Consider the following 23,820-nt stretch of genomic DNA (forward strand, 5'->3'; position numbering starts at 1 on the left):
AGGACAACCCTGGATCAGGGCTGCATCTCCCTCCCGGCTGCCAGGGCTGCCAAGCCCGGGGACAGCCCCATGCAGCCTCCTCTGTGCCCCGGGGACCATGCAGGCACCAGCGCACTCACCTTTTGAGGTTGGTTCCCTTGGCTTCTGCTTCAGAGATTGTCTCTTTGTCTGTGATTTTTTCATTGAGAGCCTAGGAGGACACAGAAGAAAGCTCTGGTGTCAGCATGCACAGGACCAAAGTACACAGACGGGCTGGAGCTGGGGCTGCACCCTGCTCCTCTCCAGCACCACCACCCTCCTCCATGCACCCAGGCCCAGCATCCCATTCCCAGGGCTACATGGGGCTCACTGTGCCCTCATCTATTTTAAATCAAGTTTTTACAACTCCACTAAAGCCCTTGCGGTTCAGCCATACTCTCCACCCTCTCATTCTCCCCAGTCCCTGGTGCTCCCCCTTGCAGCCTTGTTTGCTGTTCAAAGGGGTGTTATTTGGGGTTCACATGACCTCCCATCTAACCCTTAGCATAGCCCTGAGCTCAACAAGCACCCCAAGAGTCCTCCGCCTTCTCTTGCCCACCTCTTTCCAGTTGCTGCCATGCTTCTCCATTTCAGAGTGCTTCAGTGCCCATGGGCTGGCTCCTTTCTGCAACTGGAGAATGTGTTGGTCACACAATGTGTGCAACACATGCCCATCTGGGCAAGCAAAAGCATTTGCCGCTTGCCCTCGGTGCGTGCCCCGAGAGCATGCAAACGCTCTCGGGGCACACACCAAGGGCAAGCGGCAGAGGCTGGAGGTCACATTCACGATGGGGGGACACCATACCTGGTTGATTTTGTTCTGCAGGTCCTTCGCTTGCTGCTCTGCCTGCTGCTGCTCCTCCTTGAAGCGGGCCAGCAGCTCCACTTTCTCCTGGTTCCAGTTCTTCTCGCTAATCTGCAGCTGCTTGGTGAGGTCCATGACGGCGCTGTAGGACTCAGCTAGGAGATGCTGGTGCTCCTCACGCTCCCTCTTCAACGCCACCTTCCAGTCCGGCAGCGCACGCTCCGTGATCCCTTTGCCTGCCTTCGACTCCAGCTGCGGGGACACATTGGTGGCTGTGGGGGACCCATGGCTCCAGCATGGTGCTGGACATCCCCAGCAAAGGGGCAAGGCTGTGGGCATCCCGGTTCCCAGTGCAGGTCCCACGCTGCCCAGGTCGGGCAATAACCGTGTCCCCAAGGCCGCGTTGCACAGCACGGCTCGCCCGTGGGCGCAGCCGAGCTGCAGCTGGCCCTGGCTCGCAGCCGTGTCACGCCAGACGGCCGGGCAGACGGTCACCCAGTGGGATGCGGGATGAATGTCCTGCCTGCTCGGCTGTGCTCTGCCTGCAATGCTGCCTGCTGGACCCGGCTCCTGGAGAGGGGCAGCATCACGTGCCGGGCCGGCAGAGCGGACCCCGAGGATGCTGCTGCCGCTGGCAGCCGGGAAGGCACCTGAAACTGGGGTGCTGCCACCGCAGCAGCTCTGCTCTCTTTTGGCGGGGAGAGAGGGGAACTGGGGACCACCGCTGAGCTCTGCCTGGAGAAATCCCGCCTGGGAGGTGCTGGCACCCGCTCTGAGGAGCAGAGCTGATGCACGGCCACGGGCTGCTGCCAGCACAGTGCGAGGGAGCGGAAAACCCTCATCACTGTGAGGGCAGGGCTGGGGGACCGATGGGACTGCTCCTGCGGGCAGGAGCTTCCCCCAGCGCCGAGGCTGCCCTCCCGCCACCTCCTGCCCTCACCGCAGCCGTACGTCCCTCTTGCAGCATCCGCGGGGGTGCAGAGCCCCCACCTCCGCCATGACCCGGGGGAGAAGAAGAGGGCTCTGACGTCCCTCCCAGATGCCTGTCCTGGGGAGGGATGCTGAGCCCCAGTACCATCCCGTCCGCCCCAGACAAACCCAGCGGAGGAATAAAGAGCATCCTCTGCTGCTCCACAGTCAGATTTTCGTGCCAGCCCCGTTGCTATAGAAACTCGCCTGCCGGAGCGGCTGCTAATTAAGATTCCCACAGTGCCACCCGGCCTCCCAGCGCTGCCCAACAGCCAGCACTTGGCACTCGGCGCAGGCAGCCCCCCAGCCCCCCGTCCCCACCAGGCAAGGGGGATCTCCGCGGGGTGCCCGGGGCTCCCACCTGGGTGATGTGGCACTTGAGCTCGGCACGCTCCATCTCCCAGGCAGCCTTGGCCTTGGTGAACTGCTGCTGCAGCTCGCTGGCACCGCGCCGCTCCTCCCGCAGCTCCGTGCACAGCTCCTTCAGGGTCACTTTCATGTCCGCCAGCGTCTTGATGCACTCGTTGGGCTGCTGGGAGATCAGGGGTGAGCGGAGGAAGCTGGGGTCCCGCACCGGAGGGGACCCAACGGGGTGGGACCCTGTGGGAGCTGCCCTCTCTGCCTCCCAGCCCTGCAGGCTGCCGGGTGTGCCACCAGGGCAGGGGACCACCCCTACGGGTGACATGCCAGCAGGGAGCATCCCCTCCCAGCCACGCACCCCGAGATGAGCCACCACCCCATGCCACGCAGCTGGAGTGGAGGCTGATCCTGCCCACCCCTGGGCTTGTGGGGACCCTGCTCACCGTGTTGGGGGTCCAGGCGTCCCCGGCGCACGTCTTGTTGTCCGCCTGTTGCTGCGGGGCGAGCTCCTCCTCCTCCAGCAGCAGGTACAACTCCTTCATGCTGTTCACCTGCAGGAGACACCACAGCCGGGGTGATGAGGGGTCCCACAGCCCATGGCCATGGATGGGGGACACCCAAGCAGCCCTGGGTGGGACAAGCAGGCACAAGGGACAGCCCCGGGGATGCCGGACAGCATGGTCAGACCTCCACGGCAGCCGAGGGGGGAGCCCCTCAGCCCACAGTACCTCCAAAAAGTCCTCGCCCTCACTGTGCACCATCTTGCCCTGGCGCCAGCGCTTGAGGAACCACTTGAGCTTCATGAAGAGCAGGAGGAAGCTCTGCCTGAACTGCTGCGACTCCTGCACCAGCAGGTTCTTCTCCTGGCTCCAGAATTTCTGCTCCAGCCGCCTCTGCAGGTTCAGGCTCTGCAGCTCGAACTCCCGCCGCAGCAGTGCTTTCTGGTGGTCCTCCTTCAGCTGGGGAGAGATGCGCGGGCTCCAAGACAGGGGCTGGCGGCTGTGATGTGGTGCCTCTGCCCCAGGTTCTGGACCGAGCCTGGTGTCGGCCCCATATTTAACACCCCTGGGGAGCTGCGAGGCCCTGGCAGCACGCGGGGGACAGTGGGGCCAACGAGGCTTCGCCATGGGTGGAAGCCCTGCATGGCTGCATGCCCGTGTGCAAGGAGGAGTGTACTCAGCCCCTGTGTCCCTTGAAGATGGGACATGCTGTGTGCGGTCCTGGGTGACACCCGGGTCCCCAAGCGGGTCATCAGCCTGGGGCTGGAGGTGGCACGGCTGTGGGTGTGGGGACCCCTGTCTCCCAGGGATCGGGGCTGCTGCCTACTCACCTGGCAGATCTTCTGTGAGAAGTTGTCCACCTCGTCCTTCCTCAGCTGCCTCTCCTGTGAGAGCTGCTCCTGCAGTCCCCGCAGGCTCTCGTTGGCCTCTGACAGCACCAGCTGCAGCTCCTTCATCTGCAACAGCCCGGGGAGGGGATGGGGACGGTGGGCTGTGCCCGGCCGCGCCTCCCCACGTCCCTCCCGGTGGAGCTCTGCAGCTTCCCTTGTCCCCGGCTCTCAAGAGGGACAGCCCCATCCCCGCAGCCCTGTCCCCAGCCCCGCTGGCCGAGGGGACGCGGCTTCCCGCCTGCATCGTACCTCGGTGGCGTAGGAGTCGTTCTCCTCAGGCCGGCAGGTTTTGTAGCTCCGGGGATGCGCGGGGTCCGTGTCCTTGGTGTGGGGGATGCGGTAAGGGTCGGCGTCCCTAAAATCAGGCTGCTGCATGCGTGGGCAAGTTAATGAGAACAAACCAAAAGAGCGGGAAGAAAAAAAAGCCAGAAAACAAAACAATGGGTCTCCGAAACAGTAAAGAACTACAAGACAACAAAAAGGATGAGGAGGAGAAGGAGCTTCATCACCATGGCGGGAGACAATGCGGAAACCAAAAGGAAACACAGGATGAGGAGACACGTGGCCTGGATTGTTTGGGGAAAGGGGAAAAAAGAGAGAAAGAGGGAAAAAATGTGCAAACACCAGTTACGGTGCCATGCAGTGACTGGGGGAGACTGGGACCTGGGGCTGGTGGGACCACATGCAGAAAAATAGGACTCTGAACAAGCGAGTGTGCTCCAGAAAGGGGCTCGTGCCCGTGGCCCCAACCACCATCGATATCCCTGGCCCCCGGCATGAGCTGGGCCCCCCGGAGAGGAGGGAGACGGCAGGGCACGAGCTGCTCTCCGCTGCTCCAAAGGTGCTCCCCATCAGATGCAGATTTGCCCTGGAGCCTTTGCTCTCCAAATTACCCTGCCTGGGTACCACTGGGGGCTGAGGCTTCTTGCAACTGGGGTCCCCGCAATTTGGGCTGCTTTCAGGAGGCTGCAGGCTGCTCTCCTCCCACCCAGCTCATCCCCACTAAGCAAAGAGCTTCCGAGCCAGGGATGTCGGGCTGAGCCGGGGGAGAGCAGCCGAAACGTCGTCCCCTGCTAAGGTGGGATCGCACCCGAGAGCCCCTGGTGTGGGCAGGGCAGCCTCGGCACGACCAGCCCATGCCAGCGTGTGCCAGGATGCCCACCGCCTCCTGCCCTGGGCACACTCTGTTGGAGCAGAGTCCTACCTTGTCCCCGGTGCCACTGGCATGCAGCAAGGTGTTAGTTTGGGTTTTGCTCTGGAGAGGCAGGAGGGAGGTTACGCTGGGGATCGGGGTTTGCTCCGTTAAAGCATGAGGAAACGGGGCAGCAAATAAAGCGGCAGCAGCTGCGGGGGACGTGGGAAGAAGCCCGTACCTGGAAGTCAGAGGCATGCTCCTTCTGCAGCCCCTCTTTGGTGGCGTCATGGCTGCCGGGGCCAGAGAAGGGGAAAGAGTCCGTGTGCTCCTTGAGGCCGCTGGTGAGGTGGTCCACTTTCCTTGCGAAGCAGCCCAGGTCCTGCTGGAGCACGCCCAGCCGCATGAGAAGCACGTTCATCAGCTTGGCATCGCTGGGGCTCTCGCCGCCGCTACCCACCACCTCGCCCAGCAGCCCCCCCACGCACTCGTTGTCCAAGCAAGCCTTCAGCCCGGAGGTGAAGCCGTTGGCATCCGAAATCAAGACATCGATCGCTTTGCTGATGAGTGCCGCCTGGTCCCGGATGCCCAGCAAGGTCTCCAGGTCCTTGGGCTTGAGCAGCTTGGTGGGACCATCGGGCACCTTCCTACCGCCGGGCATCCTGTCCTGCCCGTCGGCTTCGCTGCTGCCCATCCCATCCCTCCAGCCGGAGGTGGGGATGCACTGCGCCGAGTCGCCAGCCTCGGCGTCGGTCTCCAGCATGGGCCGGGTGGTCTGGCAGGAGGCCAGGTCACAGCGCTGGAGGTTGGAGAGCAGCACGCGGTTCTCGTACTGCAGCTTCTTCACCTTGCCGCTCAGCTCACTGATCTGCACCTTGGCCGTGGCCAGCTCCTCCTGCGAGGGCTCGCTGACCACCGAGCAGCTGTCCTCTGACAGCGTCACATCCAGCTCATGGTCCGACTTGTACTTGGTCAGCTCGTTCAGGAGGAGCTTGTTCTGGTCCTCCAGCTCCAGCAGCGAGCGCCTCAGCAGCTCGGCCTCCTCCTCCACGAACTGCAGGTGCCGGCGCAGCTCCGCCACCGTGTCCCCCGTGTCCCCGCAGCCCGAGATGCCCGCCAGGAACCGTGCATCCTGCCCCGGCAGCTCTCTGTCCCCCTGGCCCTTCATGTCGTCCATCTCTGCCCGCAGCCCGCGGTTTTCCACCTCCAGCTCCACTATCCGCCGGCTGAGGATGTTGGCTTCCTCCTCCACCAGCTTGAGGTGGACCTTCAACTCAGCCTCCCGGGAATGGGGAGAGTCAGCCAGCTCCTCCACGGAGAGGGAGCTGTCGAGGTCCCCGTACAGGGACCTGTACTTCAGCAGCTCCTCCTTCATGCCGTCGTTCTCCTTGGCCAGCTTGGTCAGCTTCTTGCACATCAGGGCCGACTCCTCCTTGGCAAAATGCAGCTGGCACTTCAGGTCTGCGCTGTCCTCCTGGGGACCGAGAAGGCGTTAGAAAAGTGCTCCCAGGGGCCACGGTGGCTCCAAGCGAGCCCTGGGGACATGCCACCCTCCCACCCCGGTGATCCCGGGGAAGCTGCAGCCGCCCTCATGGAGGGGAAAAAACTTTGAGATCCATCCTGGAGGCTTTCAGGGAGAGCCTGGACACAGGGCAGGAGAGCCTGGACACAGGGCAGGATGCCTGGGTGAGGAAGGACATGGAGCCACCGCCGGGGATGCGGGGACCAAGCCCAGTCCTGCCGCAGCCCGATCCACCGTGGGGAGGAGGGGGAGGGAAAGCTGTCAGACTCCGCAGAGCAAAATAAAAGCCACCAACAAGGTTTCCTCCCGAAAGCTGGCAAACGCTGAAACAACTGGTGCTGCTGCCACCGCAACCCCCCCGCCGGGGCTCTGCTCCTCCCGCTCAGCCCCAAACGCTCCATCACGGGGCGGAGAAGCAGCGGTTTCAGCTGGAAACCTCCCGAAGTCCCAGCCCTCGCCCAGCACTTGTCCTTGCTGCCATCACCTTGCCAGGGGACAGAAAACCCAGGCAAACCGCCCGCATCAGCTCGCTGTTCCCTTCCCAAGCCCCTTTGCTTCTTGTGACCGTTTCTCCACGCGTTTTTTTTTAAATTTAGCAGTTAGAATCTTGGCCATTTGCCCAGGCAGACCGTTTCTCTGCTTTGGAAAGCTTTTTGGATGGAGGACCAGGATTTCCTGATGTCCAGCTCACGGCTTCCCGTGCCGTGGGGTCACTCGAGTGCTCTGAGCTCCAGCGCTCTGACTGCCAGGAGGGGACCTGCCGGGCTGCGACCCTCGCCCCTCGGCACCCGCTGGAGCCCCGGGCGGGTGCTGGAGGTGGCTGAGCCCTTTGGCCGGGTGGCTGCTGGCCCCGGCAGCCCTCTGCCTGGCTGAACTCATCCCCTTTCCTGTTTCACTGGCTGGCAGAAACAAGCTGTCCCCCCTCTTTGGGTGCTCCTGACCCCCCAGCCCCCCTCAGCCATGCCCACGCTCACCCCCCCAAACCCCATAGCAGCTATTTACTCTGCAAACTTCCTGGGCTGCTCATATCGAGGGCAGGGGCAATGGGGGGGGCCCAGGAGTTTGGGGTGCTGTTTTATTCCCCAAGCGCCCTGCCGTGACCGCAGGAACCACCCTGCTGCTCTTCCGCGCTTGCGCGTGGAGACGCGGCCTCGCTAAGGCGCATTAAAGCCGTGCCCCCCCTAATTAGCTGCGGAGATTAGGGGAGGGCCGGTGCGGGCAGCTCTCCCCGCCGGGGCAGACATGACCTCAGTTCCTGTTTTTCCAGGGAAAAAAAAAAAGCAGCAGCCCGGCATGTCCCTCTGCCCCTTGGCATGGCTGGAGGGACACACACGTCCCCCAGACCACCTTGAGTGCTCCGGGGGTCCGGGGCAGACCTCAGTGTTGAGTCTGTGCCCCCCAGCTCCATTTTCGGTGAGCGCTGGTGCTCGCCCAGCGCAGCCGGGCAGGAAAGGGGCCCAGGAAGCCACCGATGAGTCACGAGCATCTGTGCCCGCAGGGCCACCGGGCCACGGCTGCGCGGGAGAGGGAGCGCCGGCGGGGGGGCCACGTCCAGCGGCATCTGCACCCGAGGAAGCTCGGGGTTTGCTTTCCAGCACCGGCCCCTTCCTGGAGCATCGGTCCCACCGCAGAGCTGGGGCCGCATCCAGCCCCACATCCCCAGCCTGAGGGGTCTTGGCTCCGTGGGGACGTGGGAAGCAGAGGGGGGTTTTAGTGCAGCCCAGGGAGGAAGCAGAGGAGGGGCTGTATTTCAGCCTCGGGAAGGGGGGTGACGGAGGGACTCCCCGACAGCTCCCTCGGCTCGGGGCACAGCTGGGTGTAGGTGCAAAGCCACGGTCTGCTCGTTAGGGAAATGGAGGGCAGGACTCTGGGACCATCAGCTGGCCTGAAAGGGCTCTCAACAGTGGAGTTAAAGGGAGATGATAAATAAAAGACTGAAGGGGAAAGAAAGTCTTTGAGGGCCTGGGGATCCCCGTCCTGCGGCTGCACAGAGTGGGCTGTGCCAGCAACGACACAGGTCACCCGGGAACCCTCGGGGTGCTCGGGGTCCCCGCCATGAGATGCTCTCAGCAGCGCACAGCAGGAGCGTCTTGACAGGGTCTCCCTCCTTGCCCCAGCTTTGGGGGAGCAGATCTACTCCTCAAAATAAACCTTTCAGGTCTTTTGCCTTTGAAAGAGGATTTTTCCAGTATTAAAACACTTGCATTTCTATTCCCGCAACAGCAGCTCTGCCCCTCCAAGCCCCCGTAACAGCATTAGCAAGTCACAGCAGCTCAGCCCAACAGCAAGTGACAGCTGAAATCCTGCTGCCGCCAGCAAATCCCTCCTCCCCTGCTCTGCCCCAGCAGCCTGGCGCGGGGTGGGGACATCGAGCCGCTCCCCATGGGGACCCTCAGCTCCCCCAAACCCCGTGGGGCTCTCGGGCCACCCTCCAGCATGGCTGCTGGGGCCAGCAGGAGGGACGCAGGCTGCAACAGCCGCAACCCAAGAGCAGAAGCAGCTTTGCCATGTAAAGGCCAAAGTCCTTCGGCTCCTTACTGCAGTCCTGACACACGGAAAGGGTTAAAGCCACCAGCCGGCCACTGATGCTCCATTGATAAATGAGACAAGGGAGCGGTTGAGGACAATGAGGACGGCCCAGCACATCAATCCCTCCCTTATGCGGGGTCTCTGAAAGGCAGGAAAGCCCTGCAAGGGAGGGGATGGCACTGCCATGCCCAGATTTACTTCTGGGCCAGGCGTAGTCTCCAGCTGGCACCACGACCTGGGGTGCTGGTGGGCCACTGTGGCGTGCCCTGGACGCGCCGGCACCGATACCTGCACTGACGGTTTCTTCTCTGTCTTCCCGATGGAGCGAGACCCCCGCTTCTTCAGGGAATTCTGCAGAGAGAAGAGAGAGCTGTTACCCGCGGTGATGGCATGGCAACCCGGTGCGGACAGACAGACCCAGCATGGATGGACATCAACACTGACTTCTCCAGCCACTTGTGAACCCCAGGAAAACACCAGAGCCCCAGTCGGCTGAGGCCCTTTGCTTTGGGGGAGCTGGACTGGCAAGCATCATATCATGAGGTTGGGCCAGAAATTCCCCCTGCAGGCAAGCGAGCAGTGAGAGAGCAGGAGTGAGCAGGAAATGAGCGGTGGAGAGGCTGAGTCACGGCTGGATGGAGCAGGGAATCCAACCCCCAAGCCAAGGGACGGCTCTCGGGGCATCCCAGCGTGGGAGCAGCAGATTATGATGTTCCCCATCACCTCTTCCCCAAGCAAGGGACGTGTCCTGGTCGCTCAGCTATGGGGAGGGCTTCTCAGCAGGACGATGCTGACTCTGCCCTCGGGGTCTCTGGAGACACAAGGGATGATCTCCAGGCTAGCGAGGACAGCCGGGAGATGGGGAGGCCAGACAGAGCAATAAGGGATACTGGCAGGGGGGAAAAAAGCGGGTGCCCAGAGCAGGGCCAGTCACATGGGGAGGGGAGCTGGGGGAAAACCCTCGAGAACATCCACGCAGCCCCCCACGAGCACCGGCCGATCCACGTGACCGCCCTGGACCTACTTCCAAGCTGGCGCTGAGGCCCAGCAGCCAAAGAAAGCAGCTGTGAAATGTAAGCTGCTGCCTGTGCCAAGGTGCCGGGCTCCAGGCTTTCCTATTAAGGCCATGACCATCGCTGGAGCTGCTGCTGCTGCGGAGCCTCTCCCGGGGGCTGGCTGTGCCACGCTGGCATCCCTTGCCCCCACCGTGCTGGGGACTGGGGCTGGCAAAGGGCATCACCCAGCCCCAAGCAGCCCCAAGCACAGCACCCTGGGTCAGATGGCGGCTGTCATCGCTCCACCTTGGGTGCATCCCTTGGGGTGGCCGTGCCTAAGGGTCTTGTTGTGGCCGGGCTCGATGCGGCAGGCTTGGCACGGGGTACCTGGACCAGTCCCACTTTTCTCCTGCCCCTCCCCCCCGCCCCGAGATGCCACAGAGGGGTAGAGCCGGAGGGGCAAACACATGCGCCTTTGGGGATGATCTGCCCATCCCAACAATTATCCAATTATGGGCGAAACCTCTTGGAAGGAAGAAATAATCAGCCCTGAGGGGTGAGCCCAGCCCTGCGCAGCCTCCGCTCCACGTTGGCTTGGCTGCTAACAAGCTCTGCCATGCTCTGCGCCCTCCAGCAGCAGGGAGGAGGTGGAGGAGGGCTGTTAACTCACTTGTTTGTCTAATTAGCGCTGTGCAATCACTGAGTAACTCCAATGCCCTTGCTAGCCTGGGGACACACCATCCCGAGCTCGGGGAACTGTGCTCTGAGCTGCGCTGGGTCTCGTGCCAGCCGGCAGCGTCTCCTTTGGGTTCACGCAGCTGCAGAGAGGGGCCGTATCCTGTCCCACGCTCTTTTGCCAGGGCAAGGCAGCAGCTGGCGCTCAGGTCTCCCTGCACACTGACCGTGCAACCATTTTCTCTGCCTGTTTTTCAAGCGTGAGAGTCCTCCAGCCCAGCTCCCACTGCTGCCGTTTGTTATTCAGCCCGCATTCGCCGGCTGCAGGGAAACCCATTTCACGCCTGTTAGCGGAGGCTGTGCAGCGGAGGGACAGGACACCCTGTCTGGGGTGATGCTGCTCTGTGTCACCCTGCGAGAAGGTGGCTGCAGAAGGGGACGGGTGCCATCGTAGCCGGGTCCTGTGGCTCGCCAGGAGCTGGCCCCGGCGTTAACGGGAGCCGGCTGTGGAGATGCCAAGCCGTGCACTGGCTCCCTGCTCTGCCGCGGAGGGGAGCACGGCTAGGGGCAGAGAGAGCCCTCCCTGCGTCGTGTCCCCATCCTCGGTGGGAGCAGGGCCCGCGCTCTGCCACGGCACGTCTCCTCCCATGCGCTGCCCTGATGGCTCAGCCAGCACCGCTTGCCGAGGCTCCCCGGGGACCAAAGGCATCCCGGGCAGTAGGGAAGTGGGTTACAAGTGCTGCGATGGATCACAAGCCCACGCTGTCACCGGGATGCCTTTCCTGTCACTGAGGATGACATTGCTCCTGGCTGGGAGCTGGTCCCAAACCCGGCATGGCACGGAGCGCCCTGGACCTGTGCGTATGGGTACGCGAGTGGCACATGGCTTCCCAGGACACAGATGGGACTGTGCACCCACCCAGCTCTGCAGTATCGCCGGGACATCGCTGGGACACTGGCAGGACATTGCTGCCATGCAGCCCCGCGGCTCAGCCCAATTTGAACCAGCAGCATGCGGTCAGGATGCAGCCAGCACCGGGCACTGTGCCAGGGACACAGTGGACTCCACACGTCGTGCAGAGCTTTGGTCGGTGGGAGCTGGGCACAGCCTAGGGCTGAGCAAGTGGCCGAGGACACATGAAGTGGCTTTAGTGCAGGGGGGACGTCCCATAGCCCCCCTGGGACGAGCCTCCCCGTGCCCGCAGGGCGGGATGAAGCACGCCTCGTGGAGGGCAGGCGCTGCTCAGGTTTCGCAACCATCTGCAGCATGGTTTGGGTTTCAGCAGTGCAAGCAGGGATGGGGGATCCCGCAGTGCGGGGCCAGGACACCTGCTACGGGCAGAGCCCTGGGGACCCCTCCCGGTCCTCCCTCCCATGTCCCCCTCACCTCTCGGAGCTTGTCCATCTCGTTCTGCACCACCTGCTTGGCCAACTCTGTCTCAATGAGCCGCTGGCGCAGGTCCTCATTCTCCTCCTCCAGCCTGATCCTCTTCTTCTCCACCGCCTCCAGCTCATTGTGGAGCCGCACAGAGACATCCTTGGCCACCTGGGGACACAACGGAGCTGTCGGGCTGGGTGCGCTGTGCACAGGGCTGGGACCGCAGCGCCTGGGCACCTACAATCCTCATGCAACACCCACAGAGATCGTCAGGCTGTTACTGAGACCCTTTGGAGCAGACACTGTGCTGGCCCCTGTGTGTGTCCCCTCCGTCGGGCGCCACGACCGCTGTTCCCCCTTTGCAGCTGCGTCCCCATCCCCTGGCCAAACCCTGCCTTCCCCAACCTTAACACCATGCCGTGGGATGCTCGTTGCCTTTTTCTACTTTTTTTCCCACACCGCGAGGCTGGAAAAACCCCCACCAGGCTGGAAAAGCCGGCGGGCAGCACCAGAGCAGGCAGCCTCTCGCCGCGGGCAGCAGCTGTGCCGGCTGGGAGAAAGGCGAGCTGCTGCATCATGTTACGGAAAAAAATGGCAGCTGCCCCCGGGGTGAAGGGTGCCTCCACCCATCCCGGGCACGGCCCAGGGTCCCCCTCCGGATCCCTGCAAGAGGGCAGCCCCCAGCATAAAGGGAGCTTAACAGCACAAAGCGTTCGTTCCTGCACCTGCAGGAAGGGAAAGATTGTCCCCAGTCCCCCTGGTCCCCTGCCCAGCCCGGTGTACCAGCGCTGCGGAGGCAGCAGCAAGCCCCGCTGCAGGGCTGGGGGGCTCAGGCCATGGGGTCGGGCTCCCGTCCCCCCGAGGATGGGCTGTGCTTTCTTTCCCAGAAAGGAAGAAGCTGGAGGGGGACGTTTTTGGCAGCAGCACCCCAAGCCAGGGGCTGCTGGGCGGTTTGGGTAGGGGGCCGGTCCCCTGGCAAGGACAGGCAGGGCAAGGTGGGTTTGCAGCCCCGCACTTGTGGCACGTCTCAGCTCCGGGACTGGCTGTTTTCTGCTCAAAAAACTAAGTTACTCCTCGAGCTGTTGCCCGTCCCCTCCGAGCCGTCTCCAGCTGCCGCTGCACCCCGCTCCTGGCAGCGGCCGTGCGGGCAAGAGCACTCAGCAAACACTCACCGGCACCGGCGGCTCCTCGAGGCCAGCGGCTGGCGAGGGCGAGGCAACGTCACCCCGCAGAAATCCCCTTGTCCCTGCCCCAGCCCAATGCGCCGCGATGCCCGGGGCCCTGCAAGGATTCCCCGACGGCCGAGAGGAGCAGCTCCCAGGTCCTCAGGGTCCCGGTCCCCCTGCTCCCTACCCGCCCACTCGTGCTGCTCCAGCCCGCAGCGGTGGCCCTGTCCTCATCAGTGCAGGATAAGGGAGCTCGACCCCCGGGCACACGGCTGGGCTGGGCACCAGCCCACACAGGATGAATCCCATGTATGGTACTGCAAGATGCCCATCCTTGGGCAACGCTGGCCCTCTCCACCCCCAGGATCCCCCCAGATGCCCCCAGGCCCAGACCACCTGTGAGCTGAAAGCACTGCTCCCTACTTCTCACATCACCACCGCTAGCGGGGAATCGTGATGCCCCCATTAACAGCCCCATAAGCAGCACAGCCCCGTGGAGCTCCCTGCACCCCAACATCCCCTGCCAGCCCTTCATGCCTCACCAGCCACCATGTCCACACCTCACCAAAAACCACTTTGGGGCACCTGGGGACTGCCCGGATGGGGACGTTGCCCTCCCGGCCTCACCTTGACGTCCTGCTCGAGGCTGTGGATGAGCTCGCCGTCCACCTGGCCCGTCTGTGCCACGCGCAGGCTGCGGCGCTCGGCCTTGCGCAGCCGGTACTGCAGGATGCGGCAGGTCTTGCTGGCCTGGTCCAGCTGCTGCCGGAGCTCCTGCAGCTGGTAGACGTCCTCCTCCATGTAGACATCCCTCATCTCCAGCATCTCAGCGCGCAGCTCCTCGATCTCATCCTGTGGGGAGATGCATGTTAGACCCCGCAGCTTGCCCTCCCCTCTTTTCCCCCTGGGACACCTCCCCACCATGGCTCCCCTGCCCTCCTCCATCCCATGAGCCATTTTCACAGACCTTCAACCCCTTGGGCCAAGCCCCATCCTTGCAGGAAAAGGGCTCAGAGCCAGCTGGGCACCATCACCCACTGGCGAGCCAGCCACCCGGGGGGGAACAGCCACCCTGGGCGCCTATAAATATTTGTGGTAAAAGAAAGAGGAAGGTGGGGGAGGGAGAGGAGCTGCAGGAGCAGCACAGGCGGCAGCCGCGGCAACAAAAACGTAGGTTGTCTTTGGAAAAGATGTGTCAGGGAGGCAGGCAAGGGAAGGAGGAGACGGCAGGCGAGGACAGGGGAGGCAACGTGGGGACACAAGTCAGATGCCGCCAGCGCCAGGGACCAGAGGTTGCCCCTCGTTTTGCCACCAAGCAGCGATTGCCGGGCTGGGTCCCCCTTCCACCCCTTCCTGGTCTCATCAGCTCTCACGGTGACAAACTTCTCCCAGCCCAGCGGAGCCTCCCGTGTGGGGCCGCGGCATCGCTGTCACAGCAGGGCCAGGGGTGACGTCCCAAAGCCTCCTCCGGGTCTGCGGCACACGGCCGCTGTGGGACCCCCTGCAACAGCCACAGCCCCCGTGCCACCTCCCCATCCAGCGCAGAGCTGTGGCCACTGGGGATGCTCAAGGACTGTCCCCTCTGGTCCCTGGGGACGCACACAGGCTGTGCTGCCCAAAGCTCTTTTCAGGTCCCCCTGAACATGGTCTCAACCCAAATCTTCCAAGCAAATGCTCCAGCCGTCACATCGGCTGTTCTCCTCCTCAACAAGACCCGGTGGACCTGGCACGCTCCTGGGAAGGGATCAAGCATCTGCTTTCCTGCCAAAAAACCCCGCCACTAAACACCTCCCGCCACTGCCAAATGCGATTGCCACTTGAAAAGCGAGGGGCTCACGCTGCCGCCTTGCACCGCGGCACAGTGCGGGAAGGGACAAGATGAGGACCCGGCACAGCAGCAGGGATGCGCAGCCCTGATTCACCCCAGGCAGAGGGGGATAGGAGCCCGCTGCTCCCGACACCGCCCGTGACAGTGACCCACAGCCTGAGACAGCAGCACCACGCCGGCTCTGCCAGGCGCTGGCACGCTCGCTGCTCTGCTCACCCGGCCCGGACAAAGCCCCAGCTGCAAGAATTCCCCCAAAAGGCGAAGCCGAGCCCAGGGAGGGGGGGCAGCAGCTGCGGGGACAAGTCACAGTCGCTCACTGTTGGCTTTAAACACTACGTGACAAATACGGAACGTCAATTAGACAATCCCGGATTATCTCCTGGCCCAGGCTGCCGGAGCCCGGCTGCACTGTGGCCACCAGCGTCCTGCCACCCTCTGCCACTCTGCTTCTTGCTGGGGGGTCTCGAGAACACCACCAGGGCAGAAACAGCCCCAAGGCACCAAGATGGGCAGCGGGGTGCTCCAGGGACAGCCGGAGACTGTCCCATGGAGGGGCATCACTGGAGGCACGTTTCAGAAACGCCCCTCGGACAGCTCAGGTGTGAAACCCCCCAGGGACGAACCGCCCGTGCCGGCAGACAGCCCTGCGATGGCTGCGATGCACCCCGGGGCGACGACCCTGATGGAAACCCACCGCCAGCACTGCCCACCCCACACGGCAGTGCCACCACCCCGGGGACACCAGCAAAACCCCTGTCAGCCAAACCAGCCCAGGGAGCTGGTTTATGGGATCTGTTCCTTGGGAGCTTTCATGGGAAAAAAATGCATTATGCATCGCAGGTGAGCAGGCGCTCTGCGATGGGGCGGTGGAAAACAACCTTTTACCACCAAAGTCATGCGAATCGTGGCTTGAATACGATCGCAGAGGCACACGGGGCTGCCTCTGTCCCGCTCCAGCGCTGACTCCCAGGGAGCTCCAGCTCCCGTTTGCCATGTGGCTTCCCCAGGCAGGAGCTGGGCAGGGCAGGGAGCAGGGACCTTGGAAAAAACCCAACCAAACCTTACATTTGCTGGAAGGAAGCCTGGGCTCGCCATGCTAAGAGCTCCTGCTTGTTTATACCTCGCGTTGTAGCAACCGTTATTTTAGGGGGAGACCCTGTCCGGCGCGAGCTGCTGCCTGGTGGCACAGCCCTGAGCTGCTCCTTCGCAGGGTGCTCCTGTGGGGAGCGGGGCTGGGGGGTTGCAACAGGGCCGGCTCTGGGGGGGCCAGGAAAGCGGTGCCTCCCTTCGCTCCAGTGGCAGGAATTCGCCCGCACCCTGTAAGGCCAATAAACCCGTGCAGCTGCTGCAGCCCAGCAGCCGCACAGCCCGCCCCAAGCTCGCCCCTGGGAGGCAAGCCATGCCGCTAAGCCGTAACTGGATTAGGATCGGAGAGCAGAAAAGTGCCAGCAAACTGGAAGAGAGCTTAGGATGGCAAAGCTGACCCCTCCGCGGCCGGGCTGCGGCGGGCAGAAGAGCCCCGTGGTGCCTGGAGGCAGCGCATGGGGTGCACAGAGGTCCCCTGACGGGTTTGGGGGTCCGTGACAGCCACTGAGCCTCACCCTTTGCATCTGCACGTTTTCTGGAGTTGATGCCCGACTTAGCAAAATCAAAGCAAAAAATCCATTTGGATAAAGGTGAGAGCAGAGCCAGGACTGGGGAGGAATCCACAAGAAACATCCCAAATTCAGGGGTGGCATTGCAAGCAAGAAGCACCACAAGTGATGCTAAATAAAGTGTGAAACGGAGACCAGGTAGACAACACTGAGGACGGGATAAATTACTTCTTTCCCACACAACTGCCTGTGGGGACTGCCAGGCTTGGCCACTTGTCCAGTAAATAAAAAGGCGCCCGTCCCTACGTGGAGTCACAGCCTCCCAGCACCCATGGGCTGCTCACCCCCTCCATCCTCCAGGATTATCCATCACTGCATCCGTGCTCACCCCATCTCTGCAGCAGCAAAGGTTACATGGGTGTTTTTAGGCCAGAAGTCACCCATCTTGGAAAAGACACCGGGGATCTGCAGTCCAGAGAGACTTGTTTCAATGCCCAAGGGATGATGGTGTGCAGAAACAAACACTCCACTTGTCTTTGCAGGAGCCAGGTTACACCCGATGGAGGAACCAAAGAGATAATATACACCTTCACACTTCTCTGAGCAAACCTTGGAGAAACTGTCTCTCCCTGGGGAGATTATTAAGGCAACAAAGAAGCAGCAAGGTGGGATGCAAAGTGCCTGGTTCCAGTTCAGAAAAAACCCATGCATTTTCAGAGTAGGAGAAAGTAACAGCTACAGCCGTGTCCACACGCCCACTTGAAGGACATCGGCTCTTCCAGGAAGGGCAAGACCTGGAAGGGGCTGAGCTTTAGGGTGATGGCCCTGAACAGCGGCATGGCAGGAGGGGGGACCAGTGGAGATGGCAGAACACACCTCAAAATGCAGATCAGACCCGTCACGGGTTTCAGCAGAAGAGTTAAACCCTCAGATCTCCTGCCCAAGGGAGTTACACGCTGGCTGAGGCGCCTGCAAGAATGCAGCAAGCTCAGACCAGACCAGGGGACTCGCGCTGTGCAACGCTTGCAGCTCCTCAGCAGGATCCACTATCTTTTAGAAGCAGAAAGCAGCAACGGATACAAAACAGGATCATGCAAATAACGACGTGGCTGGCTGTCGTGCTGCTGACAGCACATACACCCTCAGCTTTGGCAGCCCCAGGCTCTGGGGCACAGCCAAGCAGCAGCCGCCTGCCCGGGGGGGACGGGCAGCCCTCCGGGGAGCAGAGCCCTGCCTGCATTTGCACCCTCCGCCCGTACCCCCAAACCTCAGCGCAAGATGCAAAGGAGGAGAAAGGGTGGAAGCTGCCTATGTTTTGCATCGACGCCTTTGTGCGGAGCTCGGGGCTGCGCTGGCAGCGGTTGCACCCGCAGGAGAGCCTGCGATCCCTCGTGCAAAGACAGCGATTACCGTCCAGGAGCAACAAGCTCCGCTTCCTCTGAGATTACAGGACAAAAGCAGCAGCTTTCAATTAACTCTGAGCACTCGCCAGACAGAAGAGGGAATTATGCTAGAATTTGCTAGGGAAAAAATAAAATCAGAGGGGATTTCTGAAGGAAATTGCCTGGGGTGCCGAGGCACGTCCCCTGCCAGCGATGGGGTCCCAGCAAATGCAGCTCACCCCAAGCCCATGCTGGGGTGCAATGGGTCAAAGGATGGGTAAGGGACACCCAAGTGTCACACACAGAGGTTTCTTTAGGCGCACTAACAGCAGCTCTAGCCCAGCTCCGACAGTAAACATCGGCCATCCTTCCCTCCATGTCAGGCTGGAGCTCAGCACAGCAGCCTGCACACTGCATCCCGCTGCGCCCTGCCCCTGGCCGGCACGCCAGCTCCCACTCGGCAGAGAGCACAGCACGTTGGCGAGGGAAAAATCAACATTTCTCAGCTTTACACCTGCCCCCATAAATTAACAGGCAATCAGCTGCAGGCTCTCTGTCGTGCAACCCGTGTCGTGCAGCATCCAAAAAAGCAAGGAGGCTGCAAAGCCCCTTCCAGGGTGGCCGCTGATGGGGTGATACATGGCAGAGCCCTGCGCCCCGGCTCTGCCTGCGGTTACCGTGCCCCCCGGCACGGTCCCTGCCCCCGTGGCCTGGCAGGATCTGAGCAGCAGCAGAGCTGGGACCCAGCAGCACCCAGGCTGCCCAGACACAACCTCCGGGTCCCCCATGCAGCCCTGGGTGCCCCTGCGGGATGCTCTCAGCGAGCCCTCGCTGGTGGCATGCACTGGTCCCCAGCTGCCTCGGGGGAAATGAGGCACCCACCCTACGCGTTTCTCCACGGAGCTGGGAAATGCATGCAAACCCCGAGGGACGCGGGGCGACGCAGGGCAGGGAGCAGGAGGGGGCAGGCAGGACTGTGCTCCCGGCACTACATGGCTCTTGCTAAGTCCCTTCCTGCAGAGAGGAGAGGAAAGGGTTTGCAGGCATCCCCTCCCCTCACTCCAAACCCTCTCCCGTGCCCACTCTTTGTCTGCCTGTCCCTCCGCAGCTGCCGCCGTATCGCATCTCACATTTTCCAGCCCACTAAGCAGGGCCAGGAGCCGCTCTCCACCGCACGGCTCGGCAACAGCGAGACGGGACAAGGACACCCGAGACATCTCCTCCCTCGCCAGGCTGCCAACCTGCACACAAGAAATGGCCCTTTTTGGGGAAATGCTTGAAATAACCCATTTATGGGGGGTCACAACAGATGCGTGCACCCGAGAGCAGGGGCAAGAGGAGACACCAGCCCACGCGGTACACCCAGAGCGGGAGGAGGAAGGCAGAGCCTTGCAAAAATCTGGGTTGCAAAGAGAAATGGGTGAAGTGTGCTTAAATATGTACATTTTATTATGGCAGCCGAGGAAAGATACAACGTGAGCTGGCACTGCTACAGAGGGCTGTGATGTGCTCTGCTGGGAAGCTCCAAAACCCAGCGTGCATCACATGGGTGTAGTAGCACCACGCACGTCTGGCCCGTGCCAAAACGTTGCCAAAACCCTCCCACCCCCAAAAATCCTCATTTCTCTTTAAAAACACACCAGGTTTTAGACAGCTCAGATGAATAAATAAAAAAATATTCATTTGCAGCTATTTGGGTGAGTCCTAGGAAATAAGTCACCTCTGATAAGTGTGATTCATCCATACCCAAGGGGAGGGGAGCTGCCGAGGCCCAAGGCCATCTCTGCAGGGTCCCTGCAGGCTGCTCTCCAACCTGGGCTGCACGGCAAGGCAGGTGATGCCGATTGCTTGGGTTAGGGCTTTATTTTGCTGTAAGACCCCAAATCCCCAAATTTTTAGCAGAGATGGCACAAGCCAGCACCCTGCTGCAGCCCAGCACAGTTTTCTGCTCCTTGCTGGAGAAACTAGGCAAATCTTCCATCTTTTTTTGGAGCACAAGGGGTGCATGTGTCCGGCTGCGGCTTCTGCCCAGCTGCAGCCAGGGTACCACCCCAGTGGTCTCCTGCTCAAGTGTCAAGAGGAGAGAGCTACAACACTGAAGCATGGTTATAAGCAGGATGCACGTGTCAGGGCGGAGACCTACGTGCTGGCATGAGCGCACATAGGAGATGTCGTGGCGAAGAAGCGAGGATGCCACCAGCATCCCCACGGTGCTTCTTGGTGCACACCACCTCCAGCAGCTCTCTGCTTTCCCCACCACTCCTGGCCAAGGGATTTGAGTTGCCATCCTTCATGGCAGGTAAAATACTCGTACTCGCACCCCACACGCCTGCAGCTTGCCGGGAAGAAGATCACATGGAAACAGAGGAAGTAATTGCTCGGTCCACAGGAATGGCAGCGTTTGCACGCACGTTCTTGGAAACTGGAGAGGCCTCATCTGTATTTTTCCAGCTCTCAGTAAATCAAAGCCCTTAAGCTCTCGCTGCTAATTCTGGCAGGAGTTGGGACACCAGCTGTGAACCGGGGCTTTGCTAATGGATAAAGGGCCCGACTGAGCATCTTCGAACGCATCACCCAACACCCAGCTCCCACCTCGTAGCTATAATCCCGATGCATTTACAAACTTTGGCACCAGTGGTTGAGAGCTGGCCTGATTTCCAACCTGTGACATCTGAAGAGCAGCCAGCGAGACGTGGTACCTACTCCTGAACCCCCCCAGCAGGTGACTGCCCAAGCATCTCATCCACAGCTCCACCCTGAAGAAGAGCAAATGGTGCCAAATGCCTGCAGCCCACCGGGACATGGCACCTGGTGGGTGTTCGTGCCCACCCCGCAACAGGCAGCACGTGCCCAGGTGCGTCGGGTCAATGTGTGACCGGAGGCAGAACAGCTCTGTGCCCCTGTCCCCACGCAGCACGTCTGCCCTGGCTTCATCACACGCCCGTGAACCAGGCAGCCACGCCGCACGCCCGGAAAAAGGCCCCGGGGAGCACAGGAACCGGCGGAAAGAAGCAAGCTGGAAAATCTCCCCAGGGTCTGGCAGCGTCAGCAGGCAGGGAGGGCAGTGTGTAGCATCCCACCCTGTGCCAGGCCGAGCTGTGCCCAGCCGCGCAGGGTCAGGTCGTGCCACGCTGTGTCCCAGGATGCCAAATGGGCTGAGCCAAACTGTGCCATGCTCAGCCACGCCAAGCTGGGCTGAGCACAGCCGTACCATGCTGAGCTGTGCCTTGCTAAGCTGTGCCAGCCTAGGCTGTGCTGAGCCTCGCCATGCCAAGCTGGGGCCATGCTAGGCTTGGCCATGCTGTGCTGAGCCAAGCTGCGCCTGCCTATGCCATGCCAGGGCAGGCCATGCCCAGCTGGGGCATGCCAGGCTAAGCTGGCCCACGTTGTGCCAATGCGTGCCCTGTGCCAAAGCATGCCATGCTATGCTGAGCCAAGCAGTGCCCAGCCATGCCACACCATGCGGGACCGTGCCCAGCTGGGCCTTGCTGTGCTGAGACAGGCCAGGTCTTGGGCCCAGCTGGGCCATGCTCTGCCAAGCTGAGCTTTGCCCTATGTCCAGTTGGGCCATGCCAGGCTTAGGCAAGCCATGCCCTACATCCAGCCACGCCACACTATGCTGAGCTGAGCCAAGCCCAGCCATAGCATGCCAGGCCATCCCCAGCTGTGCCATGCCGCGCTGAGCTGAGCCCAGCTGTACCGTGCCAGGCCATGTCCAGCGATGCCGTGCTGGGCTGAGCCACGCTGAGCCCTGCACCCAACCATGCCATGCTGTGCTGCCCAGCTGAGCCAGGCCAGGCTGTGCTCAGTGATGCCATGCCAGGCTGAGCTGAGCTCTGCCCTGTGCCCAGCTGTGCCCAGGGATGCTGCACTGTGCCGCGCCCTACCTGGGGATGCTGTGCCATGCTATTGCCCAGGGTGCTGTGCCATGCCATGCCATGCCATTCCCAGGGATGCTGTGCCATGCCATTGCCCAGGGATGCTGTGCCATGCCGTGCCATGCTGTGGGATGCCACTCTGTGCCTGGGATGCTGAGCCATGCTACACCCAGGGATGCTGCACCGTGCCATGCCGTGCCGTGGGATGCTGTGTTGTGCCCCGGGATGCTGACCCATGGTGACCCATGCCCTGGGATGACACGCTGCATCACGCTATTGCCCAGGGATGCCGTACCATGCTGAGCCATGCCCTGGGATGCCACACCACGCTGACCCTTGCCTGAGATGCTGTGTTGTGCCCAGGGATGCTAAGCCATGCTGACCCTAGCCCTGGGATGCCACACCATGCCACGCTACGGCCAGGGATGCTGTGCCATGCTAAGCCATGCTCTCGGATGCCACGCCATGCCGCGCCATGCCCAGGGATGCTGAACCATGCCACTGCCCAGGGATGCCGTGCCATACTGAGCCGTGCCCTGGGATGCCGCGCCAGGCCACGCTACGCCGCCGTGCCCACCTTGAGATAGTCGTTCTCGGAGCGCAGGTCCTCCAGCTCGCGGAGCAGCCCGTCGGTGCCGGCGTCCAGCAGCTCCTCGGTGAGGTCGGAGAAGGCGAGCGAGGTGCTGAGCTGCAGGCGGCTGCTGGCCATGGAGGCGGCCGAGGGCTCCTCGGGCAGCGGCGAGGCCTCGCCGGCCGAGGGCGGCGGCGGCGGGGCGCTGCCCGGGGACTCGCCGTCGCTGCCGCTGAGCCCCAGCTCCAGCGAGAGCAGCTTCGCCTCCTCCGAGGCGCTGCAGTCCGACACCTCCGAGCTGCTGTCCGTCAGGCTGGCCCCCGGCGCCGACCCGGCCCCCGGTCCCGGTCCGGGCCCCGGCCCCGGCCCCGGCCGCCGCGCCCCGGCCGCCGCCGTCTCCGCCCCGCGGCACCGCCCCTTCGCCCGCGCCGCGCCGCGCCCCGCCGGCCCCTTGCCGCCGGCCCGGGCCGCCGCCGCCGCCCGCTTCTCGGGGCGCCCCTCCTTGCCGCCGCCCGCCCGCCGCGGGTGCGGGTGCGGGTGCGCGCCGCCCGCCGCCAGCCGCGGGGCCGCGCCCGGGTGCCCCCCGCCGCCGCCGCGCCGGCTCTTGGCCAGCGACCAGCCGGGCACCTCCTTGGGGCGGGCGGGCGACGGCGCCCGCTGCGGCTTCTTCTTCCTCTCCGGGAGCGGCGGTGGCGGCGGCGGCGGCGGCGGCGGCGGCGCGGGGGGGCCCTGCTCCGCCGGCGCGGCCTCCATGTCCCGCTGCGCTGCGCTGGGCTCGGCCCCGGCTGCGGCTGCGGCTGCGGCTGCGGCCCCGGCTCCGCCCGCCCCGCCGCCGGGCGGGGACGCGCGCGGGCGGCGAACAAAAGGCGGCGGAGGGGGGAGCGGGGGGGCGGCCGTGCTGGCGGCAACAGCGGCAACAGCGGCAACAGCGGCCCCGCTGCCCGCCCAGCGCCGCGCCGCCCGCGCCCAGCCGCCCCCCGGCGCGGCGGGACCCCGGGCGTCCCTGATGGACGAGGGGCGTCCCGGGGGTGGGGGTCCCCCCCGTGGGAAAGGGGTCCCCCGGGCGTCTTCAGCAGCGCGGGTGCTTGGGGGTAGCCGTGTGAGTGCGGGTCCCCCCCAGCGCGCCCCTGTGGGTGAGGGTCCCTGAGGCATCCCTGGGGACAGGGCTCCCCTCGTGTGTCCCCCCGTGGGGCACCCCTGTGGGGTAAGGGTCCCCCAGGGCGGGTCTGGGGAAGGGGATCCCCAGGGTGTCCTCAGCAGTGCAAGTCCCCTGGGAGTCCCTGTAAGCGCAGATCCCCCGGGGCAGCCTCGGAGGCGAGGGTCCCTGGGGCCCCCTTCCCGTCCCTGGGGCACCCCATGGGTGGGGGTCCCTCAGGGCACCACTGTAAGTGCAGGGCATCCTCGGAGGCAGAGGTCCCCCGTGTACCCCATGGGTGGGAGGTCCCCGGGGCCCCTCTTGGTGAGGATCCCCCGAGGCACCCCCATGGGTGGGGGTCCCCTGGGGCCCCCCACCACACTGCCCAGTGCCGGCTCCAGCTGCCTGCCAAGCTGTCGGGGCGTGCGCAGCCCCTCGCAGTGCCTCTCTGGGGGGAAGCCGTCAGCGGCGAGTGCCTGTGCGAGTCTGCTC

At 63.2% G+C, this 23,820-nt stretch overlaps 2 protein-coding genes across 11 annotated transcripts in view; one reads left to right on the forward strand and one right to left on the reverse strand.

Moving 5' to 3' along the window:
• MTCL2 (microtubule crosslinking factor 2) overlaps positions 1–23,020 on the reverse strand; it is a 31,940-nt gene extending 8,920 nt beyond the window's left edge. For 4 of the 10 annotated variants that reach the window (XR_012777842.1, XM_075516997.1, XM_075516990.1 and 1 more), the window contains exons 1-13: positions 22,200–23,020; positions 13,567–13,791; positions 11,783–11,941; positions 9,014–9,076; positions 4,916–6,148; positions 3,792–3,911; positions 3,483–3,608; positions 2,881–3,144; positions 2,596–2,703; positions 2,154–2,324; positions 824–1,075; positions 578–649; positions 120–190 (exon numbers count right to left, since the gene is read on the reverse strand). Coding sequence is in view for 9 of the 10 variants with exons in the window: in XM_075516997.1 (XP_075373112.1) it covers positions 120–190; positions 578–649; positions 824–1,075; positions 2,154–2,324; positions 2,596–2,703; positions 2,881–3,144; positions 3,483–3,608; positions 3,792–3,911; positions 4,916–6,148; positions 9,014–9,076; positions 11,783–11,941; positions 13,567–13,791; positions 22,200–22,946 (3,611 nt within the window). In the remaining variant the exon portion in view is untranslated. The remainder of the gene's footprint in view (positions 1–119; positions 191–577; positions 650–823; positions 1,076–2,153; positions 2,325–2,595; positions 2,704–2,880; positions 3,145–3,482; positions 3,609–3,791; positions 3,912–4,915; positions 6,149–9,013; positions 9,077–11,782; positions 11,942–13,566; positions 13,792–22,199) is intronic. The other 6 variants (XM_075516993.1, XM_075516994.1, XM_075516991.1 and 3 more) reach the window with 6 other exon arrangements.
• The window catches only part of GSS (glutathione synthetase), a 496,957-nt gene that overhangs the window by 63,380 nt on the left and 409,757 nt on the right, over positions 1–23,820 (forward strand). The window lies entirely within an intron of this gene.

Source organism: Mycteria americana, chromosome 14, assembly GCF_035582795.1.
Source record: "Mycteria americana isolate JAX WOST 10 ecotype Jacksonville Zoo and Gardens chromosome 14, USCA_MyAme_1.0, whole genome shotgun sequence".
NCBI lineage: Eukaryota > Metazoa > Chordata > Aves > Ciconiiformes > Ciconiidae > Mycteria > Mycteria americana.